The following is a 23614-nucleotide window of genomic DNA, read 5'->3' on the forward strand; positions in this document are numbered from 1 at the left end:
TTAATTGGAGGGGGCTCTGGGTCGGGACCCTGGGGCAGCCTGTGACTCAAAAGCTCCTGCCCCCTTTGCTATGCACCCACCAGCAGCCAGCTCTAGCAGCGCAGGGGAAGTCTGTGGGAATGGGAGGCAGCTCGCTTGAACACCTACCCATGGCGATGAGAGAAGCTGGATGCACCTCCTTTCTGTGGGAGGGAAGGCGGGGGTGTCCAGAAAGGATCAGAGGAAGGAGGGTTTTGTTCTGTGTCTGCCCATAAGCAAAGGCCCAGGAATGTTTCGCCCCTTAGGCAACCTGTATTTTCCATCTTCCAAGTCTCAGAATCGTATGATTTTACTTTCCGTTCATCTAATTTGTTGGATTAAATATATATCCAGTCTTTCTTCCGGGAAGCTCAGGATGGCATACAAAGTCCCCCCCCCCTCATTTCATCCTCACAAACAACCACCCTGTGAGGTAGGTTACAGCATCCAGATCAGTGAAATGATCTCTGGGGAGCATGCAGATATCTCCTTGTGGCTCAAGCAAGCGAGGCAAGTTGCACATGGTGCAGGGTCGCCAGCCAAGGGGCTGACCAGTCAAATTGTAATTTTGTCCGGTCGCCGGTATTTGGGTGTGAAGGGCTTTGAATGCATTGTTTTCTGGGTCATGCCTGGCTCTGGCCTCAACTTGTTAAATCCTTCTGAGTTCTGCCGGCTCTCTGCCTTGAGTCCTCTAGGGTCCACGGGTCGGTGTTTTTTTCACAAATCAAAAACTGGCTATCTCAGGAAGAAACTGTTTATTGCCACCAGCTGCCATATATAGCCCAACTTGCAGTCACCAAGCAAATCTGATCTGAGTGTGCAAGAGAGGGCCAAACAAGGCAGTCAGTTGAGAAGAGACCCTGAGCATTAGCCATTAGCGAAACCCCATGCAGCAAGGTTTCCCAGAGGAAAAACGTGTGGGGTGGAGGGGGAGTGTGCAATTCCATCCCACTGATCTAATTGGAATTACAGCTGAAACGTTTGAATCGCAGACGTCTTGTAATGTTTCCTGTTGGTTTTTCTGCCTTTCCCTCCCCCAAGACATGTGCCCTTGTCCACCTTTCAGAAAGGACACAAGCCTTCCTAGCCAGCTGCAATTCTCTCCCCCCCCCCCCCGCCCTCTGCTCCGTTCTTCCCTGGTGAAATAAATTCTCCTCCTACCCCCACCCGAGCAGGGCCTATCTGTGCGACATGCCTCAGATATCAGCTGTATTCCATACATGCCTTTGCTACCCTGTAGCAGAAGGATCCAATAGCTTCCATCTGATAATATATGACAGCTTGAGCTACTGTTCCATCATTTGACACCAGGGGCTTTCAACGAACTTAGCCGACCACTGGGAAATGAAAACAGCTATAGACAGCTAGTGGGGAGCAGCAATATGGCAGAGTGCTGTTGGTTAAGAACACCTGGCTGTTAACCAGAAGGTTGGTGGTTCAAGGCCACCCAGTGATGGCTGTGAGCAGGATTCCTGCATTGCAGAGGACTCTATGACCCTTGGGATCCCTTCCAACCTTCCAATTCTATCATTCTATGAAATGTGGCACCATGTACTCATGGAAGAACAAGCTACTCACAACCCAACCTGATCAGGAACTGAACTGTTTCAAGGCTGGTTGTGTCTGTATTCCTATTCTTCTCCAGATTTGTCTCAGTTATTTATTCATGAGAACTCAGACAACTTTTATTCCTAACCATGACTTTATTATATTCTCACTGTTCTGCTTTTTAAAACATTGAATGAATCACTATTTTACGTACTTTTTGGAAAAGAACTTCTCCCATTGCAGCTCATTCCCCCCTCCCCCAACTATGAGCAAACTTATAGCACTACTGACAGTCTCACCTGGTGCAGAGGTGTGGTTTTTGAAGTGATTAGTGATGGTGCATAACCCTGTCTTTCTGCTTTACTTACAGTGCTGTATTTCATTCCTGTCAATCTTATTCTAACCTGCTTTGTATTCTTCTAACTTTTCACTTCCTTATCAGTTTCTGGGTGATGGCCCCTTTGAACAGAACAACACACACACACACACAGACAGCAACAATGTTGGCTCCAAAGGAGATCTTTCAAAAAAGTTAAAATCACACTCATGTTATAAGCTACTCAGCAACAAAGGGGAGGAAGATTGAATCTAGCTTCCACCACTGTTTCCAGAAAGCAGCTGATCAGTAACCCCCCCCCTTTGAAAATGTTCCAGTTCCTTAGCCGCTAAGTATAGGTGAAGGTAAGAAAATAGGAGTTATGTGTGAGAAAATGTGTGTTGTACTCTTGAAATGTGAACAGAGGGACTTGAATTGGGAAAGGTGCAATTAAACCCAGACAGTGATTGGTTAACCTCCCTCTTCCTTTTTCATGCTATTGTCAGTACTACCACCTGATTGACACTGAGTTTGTGGGTCATGTCCAATGTCAATATTTTATCAAGTGGGTTAAGTAACTTGACCAACAGAGTCGACGGATAAGTTATAGAGCAGGCCAGGTTCTTGATCAGGCAACTATGCGCCGTGAAGGACTTATTGAAACCAGTGTGGAAAGTTCCCATCATGCTGACATTAAATCATGCCCAAAGTTTACAAAGATTGGCCCTGAAAGCTGGGCATAATTTCCTGGGTATTCTTTCCAGAGATGGTCACTGTTTGAATCCGTGTGATGGGGTGAGTTGCTCTGTCCCAGCTTCTGCCAACCTAGCAGTTCGAAAGCACACCAGTGCAAGTAGATAAATAGGTACTGCTGCGGCAGGAAGATACAGTAAATGGCATTTCCATGCGCTCTGGCACTCATCACAGTTCTCCGTGCTCCAGAAACTGTTTAAGTCATGTTGGCCACATCACCTGGAAAGCTGTCTGTGGGCAAACGCTGGCTCCCTCGACCTGAAAAGCGAGATGAGTGCCGCACCCCAAAGTCGCCTTTGACTGGACTTAACCATCCATGGGTCCTTTAAAAAAAATAGTTTGAAGCAACAAAGACAACACCAAATAGTCAGGTGGTGCCTTAAGAAGTAACAGATTTCTTGCAGCATGATTTTTTAAAAAAAAAATATTCATCTTGATGACACAGCTAGAAACTTATTTATATAGGCAGGGACTATATACATGCTAGACATGTTTTTCTAAAGTTCCAGAATTAATGCAGATTAGTTACCCCATAATACATCTTAACCACCACATTAAATTCAGGTAGGAGTCCTAAAGTGTCACCATATGCTGGGTTTATCTCATATTCTTTTAAGACCCCCTTTCATTTTAGGTGCCCAGACAGAGGAAGTTGTCCTGTACTGAGTCAAAGCATTGGCTCATCCATCTCAGTATTGTCCTCACTGACTGGCAGCAGTAGCTCTGGATGGTTAACCCTTGAGTGTACAGGAGTGTATCCAAGATATACCTGTAGCTGCTGAGCTACAGCAAACCGTTTTATATACTGACCCCTGGAGGTGATTTTGGCTTCATTACGGGGATCCCATGCAGAAGTGGTGGCATATCTTTAAAAGGTTTTGCCACTGTGTAACATAGATGTGTTGGTGCTTGCTGCTGGGCCTCTTCCTATTTCCATATTAATAGAAGCCTTTAAAGAGGAAGAAAACAGCTGCATTTACAACCATCTGCCTCTGTGGAGTGTTAAGAGCAAATGGTTGAGTCATTTAGATGTTGATTGCCATAGACTTTTTACAATGCTGATGACTTAATCTTGGGGACTTTTCAGCCCTTGGTTGGATATCTTCTTCCCTGTGGGAAACTGCGTCTGAATACTTAGTCCAAATGACTTTCTTCTTCATACCTTTTGAAATGTTCAAAAGGAAGCTGATGGGGTCCATTGAATGTGAGGAAAGCAGTTACCGGTATTCCCCCAGGGCCTCATGGAGGTGAAAAATGGAAGTCAATCCTTTCCGTTTGAATGTTAGGCTCCAAATGTTCAAGGTCAATTTCCACCACCCTTTCGACCCTTTCCTAAAATTAGGAAAACAAAAGGAAAAACAAAGCTTTACTTGGTGGGGCAAACCATAAAATTGTAGTACCGTAGACTGTGCAACTTACACCTTCCAATATTTTCGCAAGCTTGATGATTGTACAACCCATATGTACTGATATGTTGTAATTCCCTCCAGGTGCTTCTGATATTATCAAATCTTTCATGAGTCACCTGCTGTGTGTCTGAAGTTCATGTGCAATATGGCTGAGGTTCCAGACCTCATGGGGCCTAGGAGCCTATTTGTAGTGAAATATGTGATGCTCTGTTGGAATCTAGTCAAATGAAGGATCCATGTTGAAGGATCCATGTCGTCCAAATAGGTGGCAAAAACAATTCCCCCCAACCTTCTGTTTCAATATTTTGAACTAAACAACAGCAAAACAACAACCCACCCAATCAATTCCTTCAGGCCAGTGTACTTTGCCGTTCTGTTCTCCCAAGGTAACACAAACATTTGGAAATAATGAATTGGCCATTGATCACATCATTTTATTGACTTCTTCCTATTTGCCTTTTAATTTTTAAACCTCAATGAATAGTCTCTTTCCTGAAACTCTTCTTGTAATTCTGGTATAAGGCTTTTCCTCCCTACATTAATATTCCTGGAGGTGGGCAACACATGATTGGCTAGTTTGCAGAGTCCATCTGTGTATGGAGGACCCAGAAACCAGAGATACGAACGCCTGTGGCCCTCTGGTTGTTGTTGGACGGGACTCCAGCTCCCACCAGCGTCAGCCAATATGACCAGTAATCAAGGATGATGGGGTCAGTAGTCCAACAGTGCTGGTTCCCCATCCTTACCATAACCTTTTCTTGCCATAACCTCTTAGACTATGGATAGGGCACCTGTGGTCCTCCTGGTGTGTTGGATGATGATCCACCATTCCTGACCATTGGCCATTTTTGCTCGGACTTATGTGAGCAGAAGTCCAAAGCACCAGGAAGGCCACAATTCTCCCACTCAGTCTTAGACTCATACCATACTGTAGCTGAGTTCAAGGCTGCAATCATATGCATGGATTATATATGGGAATAAATCCCACTGAATACAGTGGGACTTGTTTCTAAGTAGACGTGAACTAGGCGTGTGATGTTAGCACATGTAACTGAAATAAATGCGTATTTGTCCCCTGTTGTGTCTCCTGTATAGAATGTAAATTCCTTGGGGCAAGGAGCTATCCCATTAGACTTTTAAGTCCTATTATATTATGTGCAACGCACATTGGTGGTGCTGTCTTGCATGTTCCTGTTTCCTGTGAACATTGGGAGGAATTAACAGTGCACTCTTCTGATCATTTCCTCAGTGCAGGCAAGCACTGTTGCTTGCAAAATGGAACAACCCCTGCTTACACACACACTCTCCCCCCTGGGGTTTTTCATGAGCTTCTAGAGCATGTTGAGGGGAATACAGGGGTTGGGGGGGAGCACAGTTGCACTACAGGAGCCTCATGTGCTATCGGTAGCTTCAGCTTTGTTGTTGCTTAGTCATTTAGTCCTATCCGACTCTTCGTGACCCCATGGACCAGAGCACACCAGACACTCCTGTCTTCCACTGCCTCCCACAGTTTGGTCAGACTCATGTTCGTAGCTTCGAGAACACTGTCCAACCATCTCATCCTCTGTCGTCCCCTTCTCCTTGTGCCCTCAATCTTTCCCAGCATCAGGGTCTTTTCCAGGGAGTCTTCTCTTCTCATGAGGTGGCCAAAGTATTGGAGCCTCAGCTTCAGGATCTGTCCTTCCAGTGAGCACTCAGGGCTCATTTCCTTCAGAATGGATAGGTTTGATCTCCTTGCAGTCCATGGGACTCTCAAGAGTCTCCTCCAGCACCATAATTCAAAAGCATCAATTCTTCGACGATCAGCCTTCTTTATGGTCCAGCTCTCACTTCCATACATCACTACTGGGAAAACCATAGCTTTAACTATACTAGTGTGCCAGAACAGTTGAATCCAGGCTATGGATTTTGAACCCCAGCATTTCTGCATATAGTCTCCCATCTAAGTTTGCATTAAAATCAGCCCTCCAAAACTGTGGAAGCTAGGGATTAAAGCCACTTAAAGATGGAATACGAAGCACATCTAACCAGAGAGCAAGCCCCACTGAACAAAATGGATCTTACTTTTGAGTAAATGTTCATAGGAACGCATTACAAAACAATGAGATGCTGTGCTCTGCGATATCCCAGTCCCCAGTATTAAGTTTTGAACCACAGGATGGCATCTTTTTTGGCCTCCAGAGTGGAACAGGTTTAAACGCAGTTTGACCCTCCCAAGACTGCTGGGATTGTAAATAGGAAAATTGATTTCACAGTGCAGAATGGACCATGAAAGTGACATGCAGCTCTGTGGGTTTTACAACAAGCCCTTTTGTGGAATGACAGGTCCTTGAAGTCTTGGCACATTCCCCAGAAGTTTCCTAGTTTGGCTTTGATGAGCTTGCTGAAAACCTCCTTCCAGTTTCCATTGGATTGGTCAGAAACAGAAGTTGCAATTCAAGTTTTGTAAAAAATAATAATACAGTGGCAGGTTAAAAATAACATTCGGGTCCTCCCTTATATTTCAGGGAAGACTCAAAGTGTTCAAAATGGAAAGGAGTCAAATACTGGGTTTATTCCTTATCTTTGTTTTGCTCCCAGTTTGACCTTTTTTTAAAAAAAAAAAATCACTTGCAAGCTAAGGATTTTTTTTGAAGAGTTTGCAGCTTTTATTCTCTCTATGAGACTGCCGTGTTTCGGCAGTGTTCAGGGCTAAAAGATGCATGGCATAATTTTTGGATTATAATGCCTAATAAAGGTTTGACGAGTAAATAGATTTTTGGAATTTATTATTGTGAAGTCGGATTTGGAATTTGTTTTCTGCTTTGCAAATTTGACAAACACTTCACAAGGAGACTGCCAGAGTTTCATATAAGATATTATTTAAGCATTTGTTTACTTGATAGGGTTGAAACTTTTGTGTGTGTGTGTGTGTGTGTGTGTGTGTGCGCGCGCGCGCGCGCAAAAGGCCACATTATAGCGTATATTTTAAGTGAGGGTTGCTTCATTTGTTCCAGCAGAGCTCTTGTGCCATTAACAACAGCAAGCAGAAATCCAAGAGCTTAAAGTTTCTTTATCATCATTTTCTTTATGAAAGTTTCTATAACTGATAACAGCTAGAAATCTTGGACTAAAAATTCTCTGAATGAATTCCTTCAGTTTTCTGTCCGGACAAATGAAGGACAGGCTCCTAACCAAATCGGTGCATGTGCTTGGGGCTATAATGTCTATAGCAGTTTCCTGATTTGGGTCTACTCCAAGACTGCTCAAAATGACTAGAATAGATACACAACATTAACTGAATGATTCAAAGAAACGTCACACAGTTAACATGGGGCAGACGAGGCATGATGTGCACAAAGGAAACCTTGTTTTTCAGATTTCCAGCTACAGATTATGGAGTCCAGACTTCTTTCCATATGCTGTGTATAACAATTTTACTCATTTAGCCTGCTTTTGAGATGCAGCAATGATCTATTAAGTTATGAATAACATTTCTGTTGCAAGAATTTACCAAGCCCGTTCTCAGCCCATCACAGATCCATGCAAGTATCAACCTCAGCCTGCAGTCAGAACAAAGGCTGAAGAAGTGTATTTGCGCGTGGGAACATCAAAACTTGGGGACATCCATACTTGCAGCCATCACTTCTGCCCCTGATAGCCACCTGTCAAGGGACCTAGGTTCATGAACATGCCATATGCAAAGACTCTGGATATGTGAGCTGTATGGGGCTAGCCCCATGATTAGGGAAGGAGAAGTAGCAGCCTCAGGCAGCAGAAGATGGGCAGGGGAGGTGGGCATCATGCCTAGCGATCTTTCCGTGGAAAAACATAGGGTGCAGAATGAACATTTGGGACTTAACCATGTTTCGCTTCATTTCACTTCACTTTTAAATTGTGCTCTGCCTTTCCATATTGCTGTACGCAAGGCGGTTTACAAACTGATGAAGCAACAAAAATAAACAGCAGAGATCGCACATCTTCCAACAGTAGGTCTTGCGTTGTGGAGCTGGCTCCTTCAAAGATGGAAAAACATATGCTGGGTGTCGTTGTTTTTTTTTGGGGGGGGGTTCCAACAAGTGCAATCCCTTTTTCTTTTAAATCACTTTTATTTGTTTTTACAAATATAAAATTATAACAATCCAAATACATATCCTTATATTGAGACTGAATCTCGTGACTTCCCCCCAACCCCTCCACGGGGTCCTATTCTCAACATTTACAGCTGCATATTATTCCATACTCTAAATTTTATATCAATCCATGGTATTTGTTATATTACAAGTGAAATTAAAATCCTGCTAATGTTTCCATCTGCTTACAGTGGTCTCCTAGATAACTTATATTCCCCCCCCCCATTCTTCTTTTTTGTCCTCTTGGTTCCTGAGTTTTTCAAGCTTTGCCATTTCAGCATAGTCCATCAGCTTAATTTGCCATTCCTCTCTGATAGGGACTTTGTATTCTTTCCATCTCTGGGCTAGTAACATCCGAGCGGCTGTTGTCCCATACATAAAAAGTCTTTTCTGCTCCTTTGGAATGGCGGTACGTGTAATTCCTTTTTAAAATAAATAAATAAATCATTCCAACAAATGCAATCCTGATGCACTTGCAACTATACAAGCTACTAACAATGAATATCTGCAAGAGACTTATGTTTGTTCTTCTGCTGTAGGAAATTAGGGAGGTTGGCTTTTGCTGCCCAGCTTCCCAAGGGATTCTGAGTTCCCCTAAGCCCAATGTAGTGTAGTGTGATGACTGGGTGGAATTCAACATCCCTCTGTGATGAATGTCCCATCTGCACAAGCATTTCAGCTCTTCTGGGGGGGGGGTTCTCCTATTTGGGGGGCAATGGGTGGGAGGAGAGAGGTGAAAGCCCCACTGTGCACATGGAAGTTCTAATGCAGGGCTTTGACTGACAGAGCTGGTTAGGGGAATCCCGCCTCCTATTTTTAAGGGGAAACAGCACAATTCGGAATGTTTTCAAATGAACATGCAGCAAGTTCCATAGCTCTAAAAAGATCTTGAACTTGTGGATCTCAAAAGCAGGTTCCCCACGACACACGTGACAAGCAGCTTTTGAAACTGGAGAATTTCAAATGCAGCTTGTGATATAGCAGGGCTGAGGAGCCGGGCAGTCTGCTGTTAAAAGCCTTTTTTGTTTTAAGAGTCAAAAAAATCTCACTGAGCATGTCCCCACCTAGTCTTGGGCGTGCCTAAAGTAGTTTATTTGGATCCCAGCCTCTGTTTAGTAGTGACGTGATAAACTGAAGGAAGAGCATACAGTACATGACACTCCTACAGACAGAGAAGCAGAAGACGAAAAAGACATGCAGGGCAATTTTCATGTCTCAGATGAATTTATTTGAATTTCCAACAAAATAATATTCATAGGCAAGAGTATGTCTGCACACCATGGCTACAGTACTTAATATTTACAGGCACAAATTAATGCCACTGTAAATCTCAGGGTTATCAAATTACATTTTCTGAGACAGCAATATATATTTCAAATTACAGATGGGCAGCAACTGCCTCAAGTTCTACAGCTGCAAGAAACCTAGTCCTTATTGCACAATGTATTGTTGCACGCCACCCCAATCTTTGAGTGGTGCAAGATTCCAGGGTTTGGTTTCCTTTGGAATGAGGGACAGCAGAGACTGGGGTCTATGATATATGGCTTATTTGCACATATACAACATCCCAAGTGGGTCTTGCTTTGCCCATAGCCACAGCCATGGATTCCAACAGAAATCAGGCATGGCTCTGTCTCGCTGGCTTCCCAGCCTGCTTCCAGCTTCTATCTTCTACCTCACTCTTAACTCTGGCCTTTGTCTTCCTAATTACCAGCGAGTTGAGGGAGGAGGGACCACTCATTTGTTTTCTGGCACAGAGTCACTTCCTTTGTTACCTTAATGCCCATACTTAGACGGCCATTTCCTCAGCAGGAAGCTACCCTGGCTGTCGCAGGAATAGAATCCAAGCTGGATTCAGGAATTAGAAAGGGGCGGGCGGTGTCGGGCATGCAGCCTTCCTCCCCCTCAAACTCATAATAGTATCTTTGCGAAAGGCAGTTGTTGTAATGGTTAATAGTACATAGTATTTTATTCATAATCAATTAAGAGGGCTTCTTCACATCCTTCCAATAATCTGCCTAGTGCTTCTGCAAATATTATCCTCTTATATCTCGTAGGGAAAGGGTTGGATGAGGAGGCTGAAGCTGCAAACAAAATGGCTAGCCTAATCCTACCTTAGATGATTTCTTAGATTTTTTTTAGCTGTAGACCTCCTGGCTTGTAAGTCTTGCTCTTAGCAACTACGCTACGCTGGTCAATAACAGGCATTTGAAGGGTTAGCTGGGACTTGAAACAAAAACAGTGCTGGGACAACAAGTTATTAGTTGGAATGATGGACAAATTATGGCGCTGTGTAAATATCAGCTCTTTTTCAGGTCAGCTAGAACCAGGGCCATGTCTACTTATGTGTTAATCTGTAAAGGAATGTAGTAGGTGGGTAATTATTTACTCTGCTGCACCCGTATCCAAGGGTACCACTACTCCCAAACGTTCACCTAGCAAAAACTGCATTGAAAGTTCTGAGCGAAAAACTCGGGAAGACCTAGGCCCTAGTAAAAAGGTAACGGTAAAGGGACCCCTGACCATTGGGTCCAGTCGTGACTGACTCTGGGGTTGCGGCGCTCATCTCGCGTTATTGGCCGAGGGAGCCGGCTTACAGCTTCCAGGTCATGTGGGCAGCATGACCAAGCTGCTTCTGGCAAACCAGAGCAGCACACGGAAACGCTGTTTACCTTCCCACCGGAGCAGTACCTATTTATCTACTTGCACTTTGACGTGCTTTCGAACTGCTAGGTTGGCAGGAGCTGGGACTGAGCAATGGGAGCTCACCCCGTTGCGGGGATTTGAACCGCCGACCTGATCAGCAAGCCCTAGGCTCTGTGGTTTATTTTCTCAATAAAAGCAATTTAGCCCCATTAATTCCCACCCAAATCTAGGGTTAGGCAGCAGTCCTTGCTTTTAGGTCATCTCCCCCCCCCCGCCCCAGATCTCTAATGGTTGTTCATGGTTAGCATGTCTGGAGATGTCTGGGTTCAACTCCCTGCTCAACTACAACAGACCCTCTGAGTGCCCCTATTTTTCAGGGACAGTCCCAGATTTACAGAAGCCTTCCCGGTTTCTGATTTGATCCCAGCTTTTCCTTAGGGTGTCCCCATTTTCATCGGGGAAATGTTGGCAGGTATGGGGTTGTGTTACCCCCGAGCCAAGGAGATAGGTAACTATACAGCCTTTAGATGACAACTGGGCAGCCCTGTCTAGGGAAGTTTTTTAATGTTTAATGTTTTGTTATGTTTTATATATGTTGGAAGCTGCTCAGAGTGGCTGGAGGGTATGCTATAATGCTAGCTTTCAGAAGCTGCATATCTCAAGCTGAATGGATATGAGAATTCAATAGGACAATTCCCATAAAAATTGTCTTGATCATCTTGGAGGAGCCTTGGGATGCAAATGAAATACCGGTAGCAATGCACTAAAACTCCATTGTCTCCATTAGTTTAGAGGAGAACCCGAGGTTCTCTGCTGCTTTTCAGTTGTTGATGTCCATATGCACTGAATGACTGCAGTCCTTCTCTCTTCTGTCCCCATTCTATTTCTGTGACTAATGGCAGCTCTTCTTAAAATTATTTTTATTTTCGGTACCTCTAGCAGAGCCTCCAGACCTCTCTATTCACTGTCAGTGATTCAGTGTCTGTGTGCCACTGCTATGAACAGGGAGTGGGCAGCTGGCCACACAATGAATTGTGTGTCTACGCATATATGCGGTGTCTAAACTAAAACGCATAGCCTTTCAGCAACTGAAGATATGGTGTGATGGAGTAGATTTGAATAACACAGGGCTGGGTGGCATTTTATAGTCTGCTAGAGCAGGTGGCGCTGTGGTCTAAACCACAGAGCCGAGGGCTTCTCGATCAGAAGGTCGGCGGTTCTAATTCCCACGACCGGGTGAGCTCCCATTGCTCGGTCCCAGCTCCTGCCCACCTAGCAGTTCGAAAGCACGTCAAAGTGCAAGTACATAAATAGGTACCGCTCCGGCGGAAAGGTAAACTGCGTTTCCGTGTGCTGCTCTGGTTTGCCAGAACCGGCTTAGTCATGCTGGCCACATGACCCAGAAGCTGTCTGCGGACAAACACTTTCTCCCTTGGCCTATAGAGCGAGATGAGCGTGCAACCCCAGAGTCGTCCGCTACTGGACCTAATGGTCAGCGGTACCTTTACCTTTAGAGCCCTGTTTGCCAACTCCTTGCCCTTCAGATGTTTTGGGCTACAACTTTTATGAGCCCTAGCTGGGCACCAACTTTGTGAAAGCTTTTACTACTTCTTTTGACTTATTTTTAGTGAGGAAGGAGGGTTTATTTAGAACCTTTAAAAGTGCAATAAAAAATTGTTGAGGATGAACAGCAGTGCTTTCAAGCAGGACTTCAGGGTGAATGTCTAGGACTCCCCTCAGTGGAATGATCAGAAGGGCCCCAAACTCAGCAATTTTGACTCATTTCATTTTGAATCAAAGATGCACACGTTACCATTTGAGCAGGGGGGCCCTATAATTGCACAAACTCCTACCCAACCACACCATTGAGACTAAGAGATGGCAGATTTGACTTCTGTTAGTTCCAGCCAGATGGTGTTTCCGTTTTCCATTTGTTAATGTTAAGAAATCATCTGCAGACCACCGAAGCACGCACTCTCTTTCTCTCCATCAGTGAGATTTTGAGGTGTCTGTCCCCATGTTACCCAATAATTTGTTTGCTGAACTAGGTTGGTTGGGTGCTTGCTTGCTTACTTACTTGCTAAGTTGAGGTTTCTTGTGCAGGCTTGTTTTGTTGTCTCCATTAAAGGTTTCTTTATCTCAAGCCTCAGCTCTAATGTGATTTCATCCAGCCTGGGAGAACACTGACATCAGAATAAGTCTGGTTCCCCCTCCTCACCTTGGATGGCATCTTTTGGCCTACTCTTGTTCCCAGGAAACGCAGAGAGACCTCAGATCCAAACAAACGCTTCAAGGAACAGCCACACTCCTCCTTTAGGAGCCAATAGATGACAAGCATCCTCCTTTCCAGCCCGACCCAACCATGAGGTGGGGTGAAGCAGCCACCTCGGGTGTTGGAAGCCTCCAGGCCGACAACCCTGCAGGGGCCCCACCCACCCTGTCACTGCCCCCAGATTTCCAGTGAGATCTCACAAGATTTTGGTGAGATCTTGCTGGAAATTGGCGCTGATTCTGTGGAGGTGGCCAGTACTTCCTGTTTCACCTCAAGTGGCAAAACAAGATGTGCTGCCCCTGCTCTATTTCCTTTGTTTTTGTTTGTTTGTTATGGATTCCTTTGTAAGTTCTGATTTTGGGTAGTGTTCCCATTTGGGGTTGGATTTCCATCATCATTTATGAGACAGCTCTTGGAAGATGGCGATTGATTCTACTGCTGCTTAACTGTCTTCTCCAGGCTTGACATCCCCATCTCCACAAACGTTTCCTCATAGAGCTTGATCTTCTCACCTCTGACCATCTTCGTCACCATCCTCTGGGGGAAGGGTCAGCTCCAGGCCAAGGGGCTACTTTCTCACTTCAGCAGGTCAAGGGGCTTCTGTCTTGAGCCCCCTGCTGGGGGGTAGGCCCTTGGCAGATGCCTGACCAAGCCAACCTTTGCCGCCCCGTCTGGAGTGTTTGTGGTTGCTCAGCAACCATAAGGCACACCTACCATGCTTCTGGTCCTACCCTATGGAGGCAAAGTGAAAGTTGGTAAGGGATGTTCTGAATCTCAGCCCGTAGACCAGTTCGCAATAAAAGCCAGAACCTGTTGGAGGGCAGTGTGAATCCTTCTCACCTTTCTTGGATCACCTACAGTACATATTTATGCAGTGAAGGTCTGGGACATAGGGTTCTAATGACAGACTGTCAGGTGTCCTTGCATATGTCAACTGCTCACCTTTAACTGAATCGCTTCTTTGACGTGTCTAGATCCAGTGCCCAAGAGAAGTGGCCACAGTTGGGGAGCACTTTTTGCATTGTATATACCATGACGCCAATAACTTTACATATAAAGAGTGAACCTCAGGTGTCCTAATCTAGGTGGACGGGTGAAGAGATTGTGATTACAAAGGTGGGGAGTGGGTGGCATTGATTTTATTTCACCCTAGCGAGAGACAAAACTGCTCTCCCCTCTCCCTCTCCTCATACCCAGCTGCTCAGCTCTGAGTCATGTCTGGCTCTTGAATAGCAACCTGGCAAAGAACATGTCACTAGAAAAATGGGACAAAACCCAGTGGTCCTGGCTCCTAGCCCCTTCCTGCTTGCTACCCCTTCCCGTTTGCCCCCTGCCAACCCACAACCCAAATTCATCCCTCACCATGTTCTAATCTTTATTAATACTGTACTCATGAATCCTTTATACAGGTATCTGGCAGTAGAACCCAGGAGTCCTGGCTCCTAGCTTCTTGGGGCTGAAGGAAACTGAGAGGGGCACTTGTGTGTGGCACACGTGTGTGTGTGGCACACGTGTGTGTGTGTGTGTGTGTGCGCGCACACACACACACACACACACACTGACAAGGGAAATGATTGAGAGGAGTTAAACACTTCCACCCCCTCCAACCCTTTCATGTTTCCCCCTCCAGTTATCTCTTCAGGAAGGGACTTGATATGCCTGGCTGTTGCTTGCCTCCCAGGCTGGAGCCACTGTCTGGACTGGGGAGAAGAGGGTGGGTAGCTGTTCATGCCAATTCTCCCTCTGCCTTTTTTGCCCATTGAGGAAAGAGGCTGCCAGGCCAGAGGCAGCAGAAGGATGGAGTATAGATTGCCTGGAAAGGAAGCATTGTTTATGTCTGGTGGCAATAAATAGCTATGGACTCTCAAAGGCAGCCCTTGCTACCATCACTACTGTTTTTTCAGCTCTTTGGTAACTTAAACCCACAGTACAATTAAGCATAGAAAGAGTGCAAACGTAAGGACAGAAAAGTGTCTCGTTGTCTGATCAGGGAACATGGCTGCAATTTTTGTGATTCTCATCCCAGCTTAGAGTAGGGAAGGTTATAGCACAGCAATGGGGAATCATTGAGGCACCCATGCAGAAATGATTTAACAGAACATCTAAAAATAACAGATGCAGACTGGGAAAGATTTCTACTTTTTAGAAAAGATTTCTACTTAAAAGGCTGGTTGGAAGAGGAAGGTCTTCAGTAGGTGCCGAAAACAACAGAGATGGTATTTGCCTAACATTTAACAGGAGGGAAGCTAAGTTGCTTTAGTCAATGCCAGGGCCGGCTCTAGGTAGACCCCCGGTGGCGCGGTGTGCCAGGGTGCCGGGCCGGTAGGCAGGGCGCCGCGCAGAAACCATGCTGCGCCCTGCGAGGGCGAGGCGGGGGTGCCGGAGCGATCTCCGCCCCTCAGCACCAGGCGCGCAACCTGCTTGAGACTGCCCTGGTCAATGCATCTGGATGAGGACCACACTGTAGATTACTCTGTGACTTCTATAAATTAAGAGAGGTGGGATAGATTTGTGGTGATTTCTTTAAAATGTGTTAATAAGTAAGAGATGGGGTTCACTTACATAGCAGTAAGAAGGGAATATTCCAGAGGTAAGGAATGGGAGGGGGAGGATGAGCTCGGAAAGATCAGGGTGGAGCCACCACCTCTTTGGGGGCTGGGGGGCTGGTGGGCATCTCTATTCCCTTCCCTTCAAGCAGTCTTGCGGCAAGATCCTTTAATGTCTCTGCTAGGGTGGAGCCGCAAGTCACTTTGCCTCCCCACGGATAATCACCCCATTGTTGTCCAGTCAGGACATGGCTTGGGGCTGTCCCTTCACAGAGGGGCCTGGGGAGCAAAGCAGTTCCAATCGGGGGACAATGAAGGCCCTGTGTCCAGACTCTCCTCCCCTTCCAGAGCTGGCAGGGGTTTCTGTTCCTGCATCCAGAGGGTCTACTTCTTCCGTGGCTACTGCGGCATTTGGAATGACGGGTGGAGTGAAAAGGCTCGAACCTTTACAGGATCTGCCAGGGGAATTTATCTCTGTCCTCATCCCACTGGAAACACATAGCAGAAACCACAAATAACTTTTGCGCTCGGGGAATCCTGTGTCCAGATTTCCAGCCCAGTTGGCCCCAAATGAATCTTTTTGCCCTCGTTCTCTTCCCCTACCTCGGGAACATAAACTGGAGGTGTGGCTTTTGGCAGTGTGTATGTGTTTGGATTGCCGAAGTCCTGTTGCGTTCCAGGTACGACACGAACCTGCTGTGCGTCAATCACTTCAGGCTGTTGATTGGCTCAAACTGTTGGCCGATCCGGTTGTTTGTTTGTGTCATACTTGGCGAAAGAAGTTGCCCAGCCAGTTTGGTGTGCGCGCGTCAGTTTTTGAGATTTATGGGCTCGTGCTTAACCCTCATGAACTTTACAGATATGAAGCAAATGTACACACCCAAACTGTAGGAAATAGCAACAGTTAAAGAGCTTGAAAGTAAATGGCTTCTTCTCTGTACCTCACCAGATTTCATACCATAATGTGGTCTTGTCCATAGGTCATGGATAAGTATAGTATTTTTTTTTTTTAAAAAAAATGTAAAGTAAATGGTCCAGAACTCATGCCCACATGGAAACCATGCTAGAGAGAGCTTGGGAGGTCTAGTGGGTGGCAGACAGCAGTGGGTTTACAGTATTCTGGGATGGGAAAGGGAGTTCAGATTTCCTGGTTGGCTAAGAAGCTCAGTTGGTGCCCAAGGACAAATCACTTTCTTTTAGCTGTGACTGCCTCAAAGGGTTGTTGTGAGCACAAAAGAAAGTGGTATACCTAACGTGTTCCACTCTCAGTTTCTTAGGTGAATTAAAAGAAACTAAGGGTATGAATAAAAAAAATGCTTTCTGACATTTTCTCTAGATTTTGAAGAACCTGGCTGGGATTATTCATTGGCATAGGATATGCTCAAAGGAACCCCCTTTCTCTGAAATTTCCCCCCTCCACCTGCAGTCTATGTACTTATTTACTTATTGCTTCCGGGGTGTAGCAATCTCCTTCCTGCTGCATATAGACATACCTCTCTGCTGCCCTAAGTCAGCTGTGATGCTTCTGCAGGGGAGCATTCCTCCCTCACCTGTCTGTAGCAGTCAGCACTTTCCTCCCATCAGTTCCAACACTTTTAGAACCATGGGACAAGCTGGGCAGTGCAGAGCTTAGTGATGGCATACCTAGCCTGAAATCAGCAAAGAATGTTGGCAATTGACTTTGCTCCTTTAGGCTTTCAATGTACTGGTAGGTGTTTATACGAGACCCAAGCTATGTCATCCTAGGCCAGCAGGACTTTCACCAATGTGACTGCGCTGCCAGAAGAGGAATGGCAAAACATGTCCTGTATGAGCTCGTCACCAAAGAAACAGAAGTGGCAGGGAAGTGCCCATTCTTAAGTGGGATTTTTTTTTTCTAGCCTGCTTTTTGTTAATAAGAAGGGCTGGCAGAGAAGCAACAGGGGGCTCTGTCTGGCATTCTGCCTGTTTTAGAACATACCAAATAAAGTAGGCTAGTTGTTTTGGGGGATCAATTTACAGAGCAGTAGTTTTGTTGTTGACGTTTTCCTTTTAACAGTAGTACAATGGGCACAAATTCGTCAGATACAGCTTTTCCTCGAATCTTCCCTGCCCAATGGTGTGGGGAAGGTGTACCTCTGACTCTCTCCGTCATGCACAGAAACAAAGCCTCTGCTGTGGGGTGGGATGAGGGAGCTATAGGAGGAGGACAGAGTAAAGGCTGGGCAATTCCCTTGCTTAGCAGGAAATGCATCTAAGACATATCCTTTATAATCCTGTGCGCTGGGTATGTACGGTATTATGGGGCTGAATAAATTCAGATCATCTACAGTGCCTGGTTTGTTTACTATTCTGTTTGCTTACCGTACATTGTTTGAAGTTCTTATCGTAATAGCTGCTAAATCCACACCCTGAGGAAGAAAAGTGTTCTTGTGTGGAGCTTAGTCAACATCACTGCATCACAGTCTTACTGTTCTAAAAGCCCTGTGTAAGCCTGGGTACTGGCAGATACCCAGGATGAGTTAAAAACAGACAAAAGAAGTGCTTCTTTTGGTCCCATCTGCATCATACATTTAAAGCACTGTGATACCACTTTAAACAGTCATGGCTTCCCCCAGAGAATCCTGGACACTGTAGTCTGCTAAGGGCACTGAGAGTTGATGGGAGACTCCTATCAGAGGCGGTTTTAGGGCAGTGTGACCAGTATTCAATGCTAGTCCTATTCAGAGTAAATAAATCCATTGAAGTGAATGGGCGCGACTCACTTAGGTCTACCGAATGCAACCCTATGTTCATTGCAACTGGACTAAAGAAGGTGGACTTCCCCTGTTCTTGAACTGCATGTTTTATGTATATCTTCTGCTTTTAGTACAAATTAGTGGTTTTGAATAAGGAACATGGGGGAGGGGGGGTCGAGTGAGAGTTTATTTTGGATGATTTAATCCAAAATAAAAACTGAACAGGGTAGTCTTGTTTATTCCGTGTTCACTCTGTTACCTATTAACAACAAGTGTTTATGCATTCATGGATGATGTGGCGCAGTGTGCCTAACCTGTGATTTAGCAAAAAAGGTTTACCTGGAAACGCCAGATACTGGAGAGCACACCTGTCTCCATGGCTAATTGACCCAGAATAACTACTACTGCCTGCTCTGCACACACAACTGATAATTTAAGTAACATCCTCGCTTTACCTATAAACATGAAAGAATAAAAGCCACCCTTTGGCCACTCGGAATTCACTTGAGTACATGATAAGGACGAGGGTAAAGTCAGTGGTAACTAACTAATCTATATTTCTTTTCTGTGAATGTGCCTGTTCTGTGGAACTCCCTGCTCTTGGAAAGAAGCCAACAGGTTGGCTGTCGTGAGCTTTCAGTACCTGCTTAAGCCCTACCTGTTTGCCCAGGTCTTTGTTTGGTTCCTAATTTCCAGCTTTGAATAATATATATTGCTGGTGACAGTGAGTGGAATTTCAATGTTTTAATACATTATTATTTTGTTTTATATTATGAACCATTCAAGTATCACTAAGAAAGGGAGCAGTGTAGAAATATTTTAAAAAAGAACAAATGAATATTAGAAATGAGGTTCTGGCGTGTTCGCCTAAAGAGAACAGAAAATAGTGAGCATCAACGAGCCTTGAAATAAAAAGAGAACTAGAAGCCAGGTGTTTTCTGCATCCTCACACCCTAAGCTTCCTTTCAAAGCTGCTGGGAGAAGCCTGCATAATAGAGGAGTGCTGAAAGCTCTAACTAGCGCTTGGTCTGTTTCACACACCCCATCCCACACCTGCTCTGTAGGTTGAAATGAAGAGGGTGGTGCTTGCCTGGAAAGCAGGCCTGTGCAGGGGAGGGTGGGCAGCCAGGTATAGGTGCCCGGGGCCTGCTGGACTTACGCTGCCATGCCAAGAAAAGGCCTCAGACCGTATCTGCAGGAGCCTGCTGGAGAATCAGGGGATGGATCTCGGTGGAGTCAGGGCCTTGTATAGTGGTGCTTTGCAAGGAGCAACGATGGCACCCAGTGGGTCAGTGGAAGAGCCTGCTGTGTTGAGGATGCAGCTTGATGGGTGTGTTGCATGCCAAAAAAACCACAAGTGTAAATGCATCCACACCACACCAGAATGTACTCCTTGTCAAGGAGAATAGAAAACAAAAGAACCATGCTGGGGCAGATCCAGATCTCAACAAAGCTCTCGGAGGCCTATCAAGTCAAGGAACCTGCTTCTCTGTGGTTTCTGCCCTATTGCACACTTCCTCTTTTTACCTGCCACTTCAGCTGTGGGGGAGAAGCTGATAGCTTATTTACCTTCCAAGGGGTGGAGCTGGAATTGCCGGTGCTCATGGTTGCCAATCATTTCCCTGGCAAATTGCCTTCAGGGCCTGGGTGAGATTAGCCAATGGCAAGCTGCCAGGAAGTGGGCACCATGGTGACTGGTATTATTATTTTTTGTATTCACTTCCTCTGTTCCAAAAGAAGTAAAACTGGTCAATAGTGCCCACTTGTTTTCCATGCGGTGTGATATATCCGTACCCACACACATATATATACAGAACTTGACTTTTTTAAACTTTACTGTCTGGTTTTAAGGAAATTCAGAATTTGAAATCCTGAACTCTTACCATAAAACTGGAACGTCATCTTGTATTCAACAACCACTGCTAAAAGCAGATTCTCCTTTCTTATATTTGGCTGTGTTTCATATAGAACTATGTGATAAGTTCTGTGTGCCCAATACACTTTGGGCTTCAATCTCCAGATCAGGAGCTCCCCATTCTTCATGGCAAACCCCTTTTGAAATGTACTCCTTAGTGAGTTCAAAAAACAGTTTGCAATGTGTCATTGGGGTCAGGTGTTCTGAGGAAAACAAGCAACAAGCGCTTGAGCACACCTGAAGTTGGATGCTGGCCATCATTGCCACCCTCCCAAGGAACTATAAGCTATTTTACAGGTGGCTGCTTCTCCCTGGTGATGTTTCTGCCAGGCTGCAAGTCGAAGGAAAGTTTTGAAAGTTATGGCATCTAACATGCTTGTTTGGCATTACCCTAACTGGTACTGTATCTACCATAGATGCTTTACCACATCATCTGATCCCACTAATATATATATATATATATATATATATATATATATATATATATATATATGAAGGAGTTTTTGTTTTGTTTTGTTTTGTAACGCACTTTGTGCTCTCATTTTGTATTTTTATATTGTGAACCACCCTGAAATCTTTGGATGAAGGGCAGTATACAAATTTAATAAATAATCCCATATGGATTGCGGATATCAATCACATTTGTTACTCACAAGAGTGCCTAGAGCAGGGTTTCCCAAACTTGGGTGTCCAGCTGTTTTGGGGCTAAAATTCCCATCATCCCTGCTAGCTAGGGATGTTGGGAGTTGTAGTCCAAAAACAGATGGACACCCAAGTTTGGGAAAGCCTTCTCTAGAGGCATCCTAAGTGAGCCCATAGAGCAAGGGTGGTTAACCTGTGTTCTTTCAGATGTTGTTGGACTCAAACTTCCATCAGCCCCAGCCACCATGGGGAATGGTCAGTGATGATGGGAGCTGTAGTTCAGCCACACTTGGAGGGATGACAGGTTCTCTATTTCTCCCATTGAGAAGATCTAGCCATACCACAAACTTAAAAAAAATTCTTAGCAGTTCCCTGTCCCAAATAAACCCTGAGGACTGTAATTCTGTGAGAAGGGGACTGGGGATTCTTAGTTCCTTCATCAAACTACGGCTACTACCAGGATTTGGGGGGAAGGAAATCATGATAGTTAAACTGGCATAAAATTTCTGTAAGTTCATGGCGTGGATATATCCTTAGTGTCAGGGGGCTTGAATGAAGTACCTTGAGTGATGTGTTCCCGAGGAAGGTTGTTGTGGCCCTCGGCAGCTAACTTGGTTCACACCTAACCTTTACCTGCGGCATGCTCTGGCCAGGATTGTGGATCAAATTGTGAAGCGCTGATGTGTGGGCAGCCCTGCTTATAATGGGGTTGGGGGGGTTGACCTTGATCTTTCTTGTCGCCAGTTGACTGCCAAGTTTCAGCTACGGTGCTTTGCTCCTGACTTATGCATCTCTCCTCCTCCTTTTGTTGCAGTCTGTGCAGGCACCCTGAATGGTTTCAGCGTAACGGGAGATTCCCACCAGACATACCAGACACTACAGAAAATGTACAACAACTGCGAGATCGTCATGGGCAACCTCGAGATTGTGCTCATTGAAAGAAATTCGGACCTCTCATTCTTGCAGGTAAGGAGGGGATGGAAAGGAGATTACTTGCTGAGTGTGTGTGTTGGGGGAAAGACCTTTGTGTGTTGGCATCAGCTCTGTGAAGTACACATGGGCCAATAAGGGTCTAGGAGTGGGAGCGTGCTTGAAACAAAGAAGGCAGGAAAAGATGCTGACACCCCATAGCTCCCATGCCCATAGGGGCCGAAGGGTCTTCACTCCCTCAATAAATATTTGAGGGGGCTGCCACCACCACCCCCAGTTGATGGGAGCTTCCATTCAAATGGTGTGCATACATCACATCATGTGATCAATTATGTGGGGCTTACCTGGCCTCCCCAATATTTTGTTCAAGTTGGCACCCCTGCCTATGCCCTACTACAGAGGTCAGCAAACCTTTTCAGCAGGGGGGCGGTCCACTGTCCCTCAGACCTTCTGGGAGCCGGACTATATTTTTGGGGGGGGGGGAATGAACACATTCCTATGCCCCACAAATAACCCAGAGATGCATTTTAAATAAAAGCACACATTCTACTCATGTAAAAACACCAGGCAGGCCCCACAAATAACCCAGAGATGCATTTTAAATAAAAGGACACATGCTACTCATGTAAAAACACGCTGATTCCCGTACCATCCGCGCGCTGGATTTAGAAGGCGATTGGGCCGGATCTGGCCTCCGGGCCTTAGTTTGTCTACCCATGTCCTACTATAACAGCCTGTCATGAAGTTTAAGCATGTGTACAATCTCCTGGGGCTTCCCTTCCCTTCCTTTTTAAAATAACATAATCTAAAATCATTGCAGATTATACTGTAAGCTCTTTGGGGCAGGGGTTTGTCATTTTATACTCTATAAAGCACCATGCACACTGCTGGCCCTATAGGAGTACAGGTATTGCTGGTGCAGATAAAATAATAGATCCCATGCACAGGTCTGTTTGCAGACTAGGAGCCAACCTTGTGATGTACATTCCTTTCACTCCCTCTTCCCTTGTTTGCAGCTATTTCCTGCCCTACTCTTCTCTTTCCACAGATAAACATAATATTATGTGAATACGTTCATTGATATAAGTCATGGTTTCCTCACAACCTCTGATTTCAAGTCGATGTGCAAAACCATGCTTTGAAAAGAATGTAGTCGGCCTTTAACAGCTATTGAGCTAACGCACACATAAAATGAAAACATGGTTACTGTCAGGAAGGGAGAGGAGAAAGCATGCTGGAGTGGGGAAGGGGGAGAGTTCAATCCTGAATCTGAATCCCAACTGCAAACCATGATTTGCAAAAAGCCCGTATTACGAGTGCACCAGGCCTAAGTTTATTCCTGTTGTCAGCAGATTTGTGAAGCTAGCACGGAATCTTCTACAAGGCACCCTGGGAATATTGACTGTCAGCAGTTTAAGCAATACCCTTGTTACCGTCTTAGGATTTAAATTAACTTCTGTGTCTTTCCTCCTTGGTCCTTACCCCATTTCACCAGTGTGGAGAACTGTCTTGTTAGCTCTCCCCCACTTACTGCTCTCACTTGCTCCCAGATTTCCTGCCAGACAGGACCGTGCCCTGACTTGCCTTCTATGGGCACCAGACAGGTAGACAGCACTTATGGCACCTAGACTCTGCCTTGATAAAGAGCCAAGGTTGTGGGTTTTTGCTGTGTTGGGTTCCTGCATCGGAAAGTGGGGAGTCATAGGGAGCCATAGGTAAGTGCCAAGACAGAGGAGGGATTGAACGATGCTGCTCGTCATATGCTGGCGTCAGTGAGGTTTGGACTTTGA

The 23614-nt window shown here is 45.4% G+C and overlaps 1 protein-coding gene across 1 annotated transcript in view; it reads left to right on the top strand.

Annotated features, from left to right (window-relative positions):
* Positions 1-23614, top strand: part of ERBB3 (erb-b2 receptor tyrosine kinase 3) — an 89544-nt gene that overhangs the window by 17627 nt on the left and 48303 nt on the right. The window contains exon 2 of the mRNA XM_035103953.3: positions 21709-21860. Within this exon, the coding sequence (XP_034959844.3) occupies positions 21709-21860 (152 nt within the window). The remainder of the gene's footprint in view (positions 1-21708; positions 21861-23614) is intronic.

This window comes from Zootoca vivipara, chromosome 2 (assembly GCF_965207765.1).
Source record: "Zootoca vivipara chromosome 2, rZooViv2.hap1.1, whole genome shotgun sequence".
Classification (NCBI taxonomy): Eukaryota; Metazoa; Chordata; class Lepidosauria; order Squamata; family Lacertidae; genus Zootoca; species Zootoca vivipara.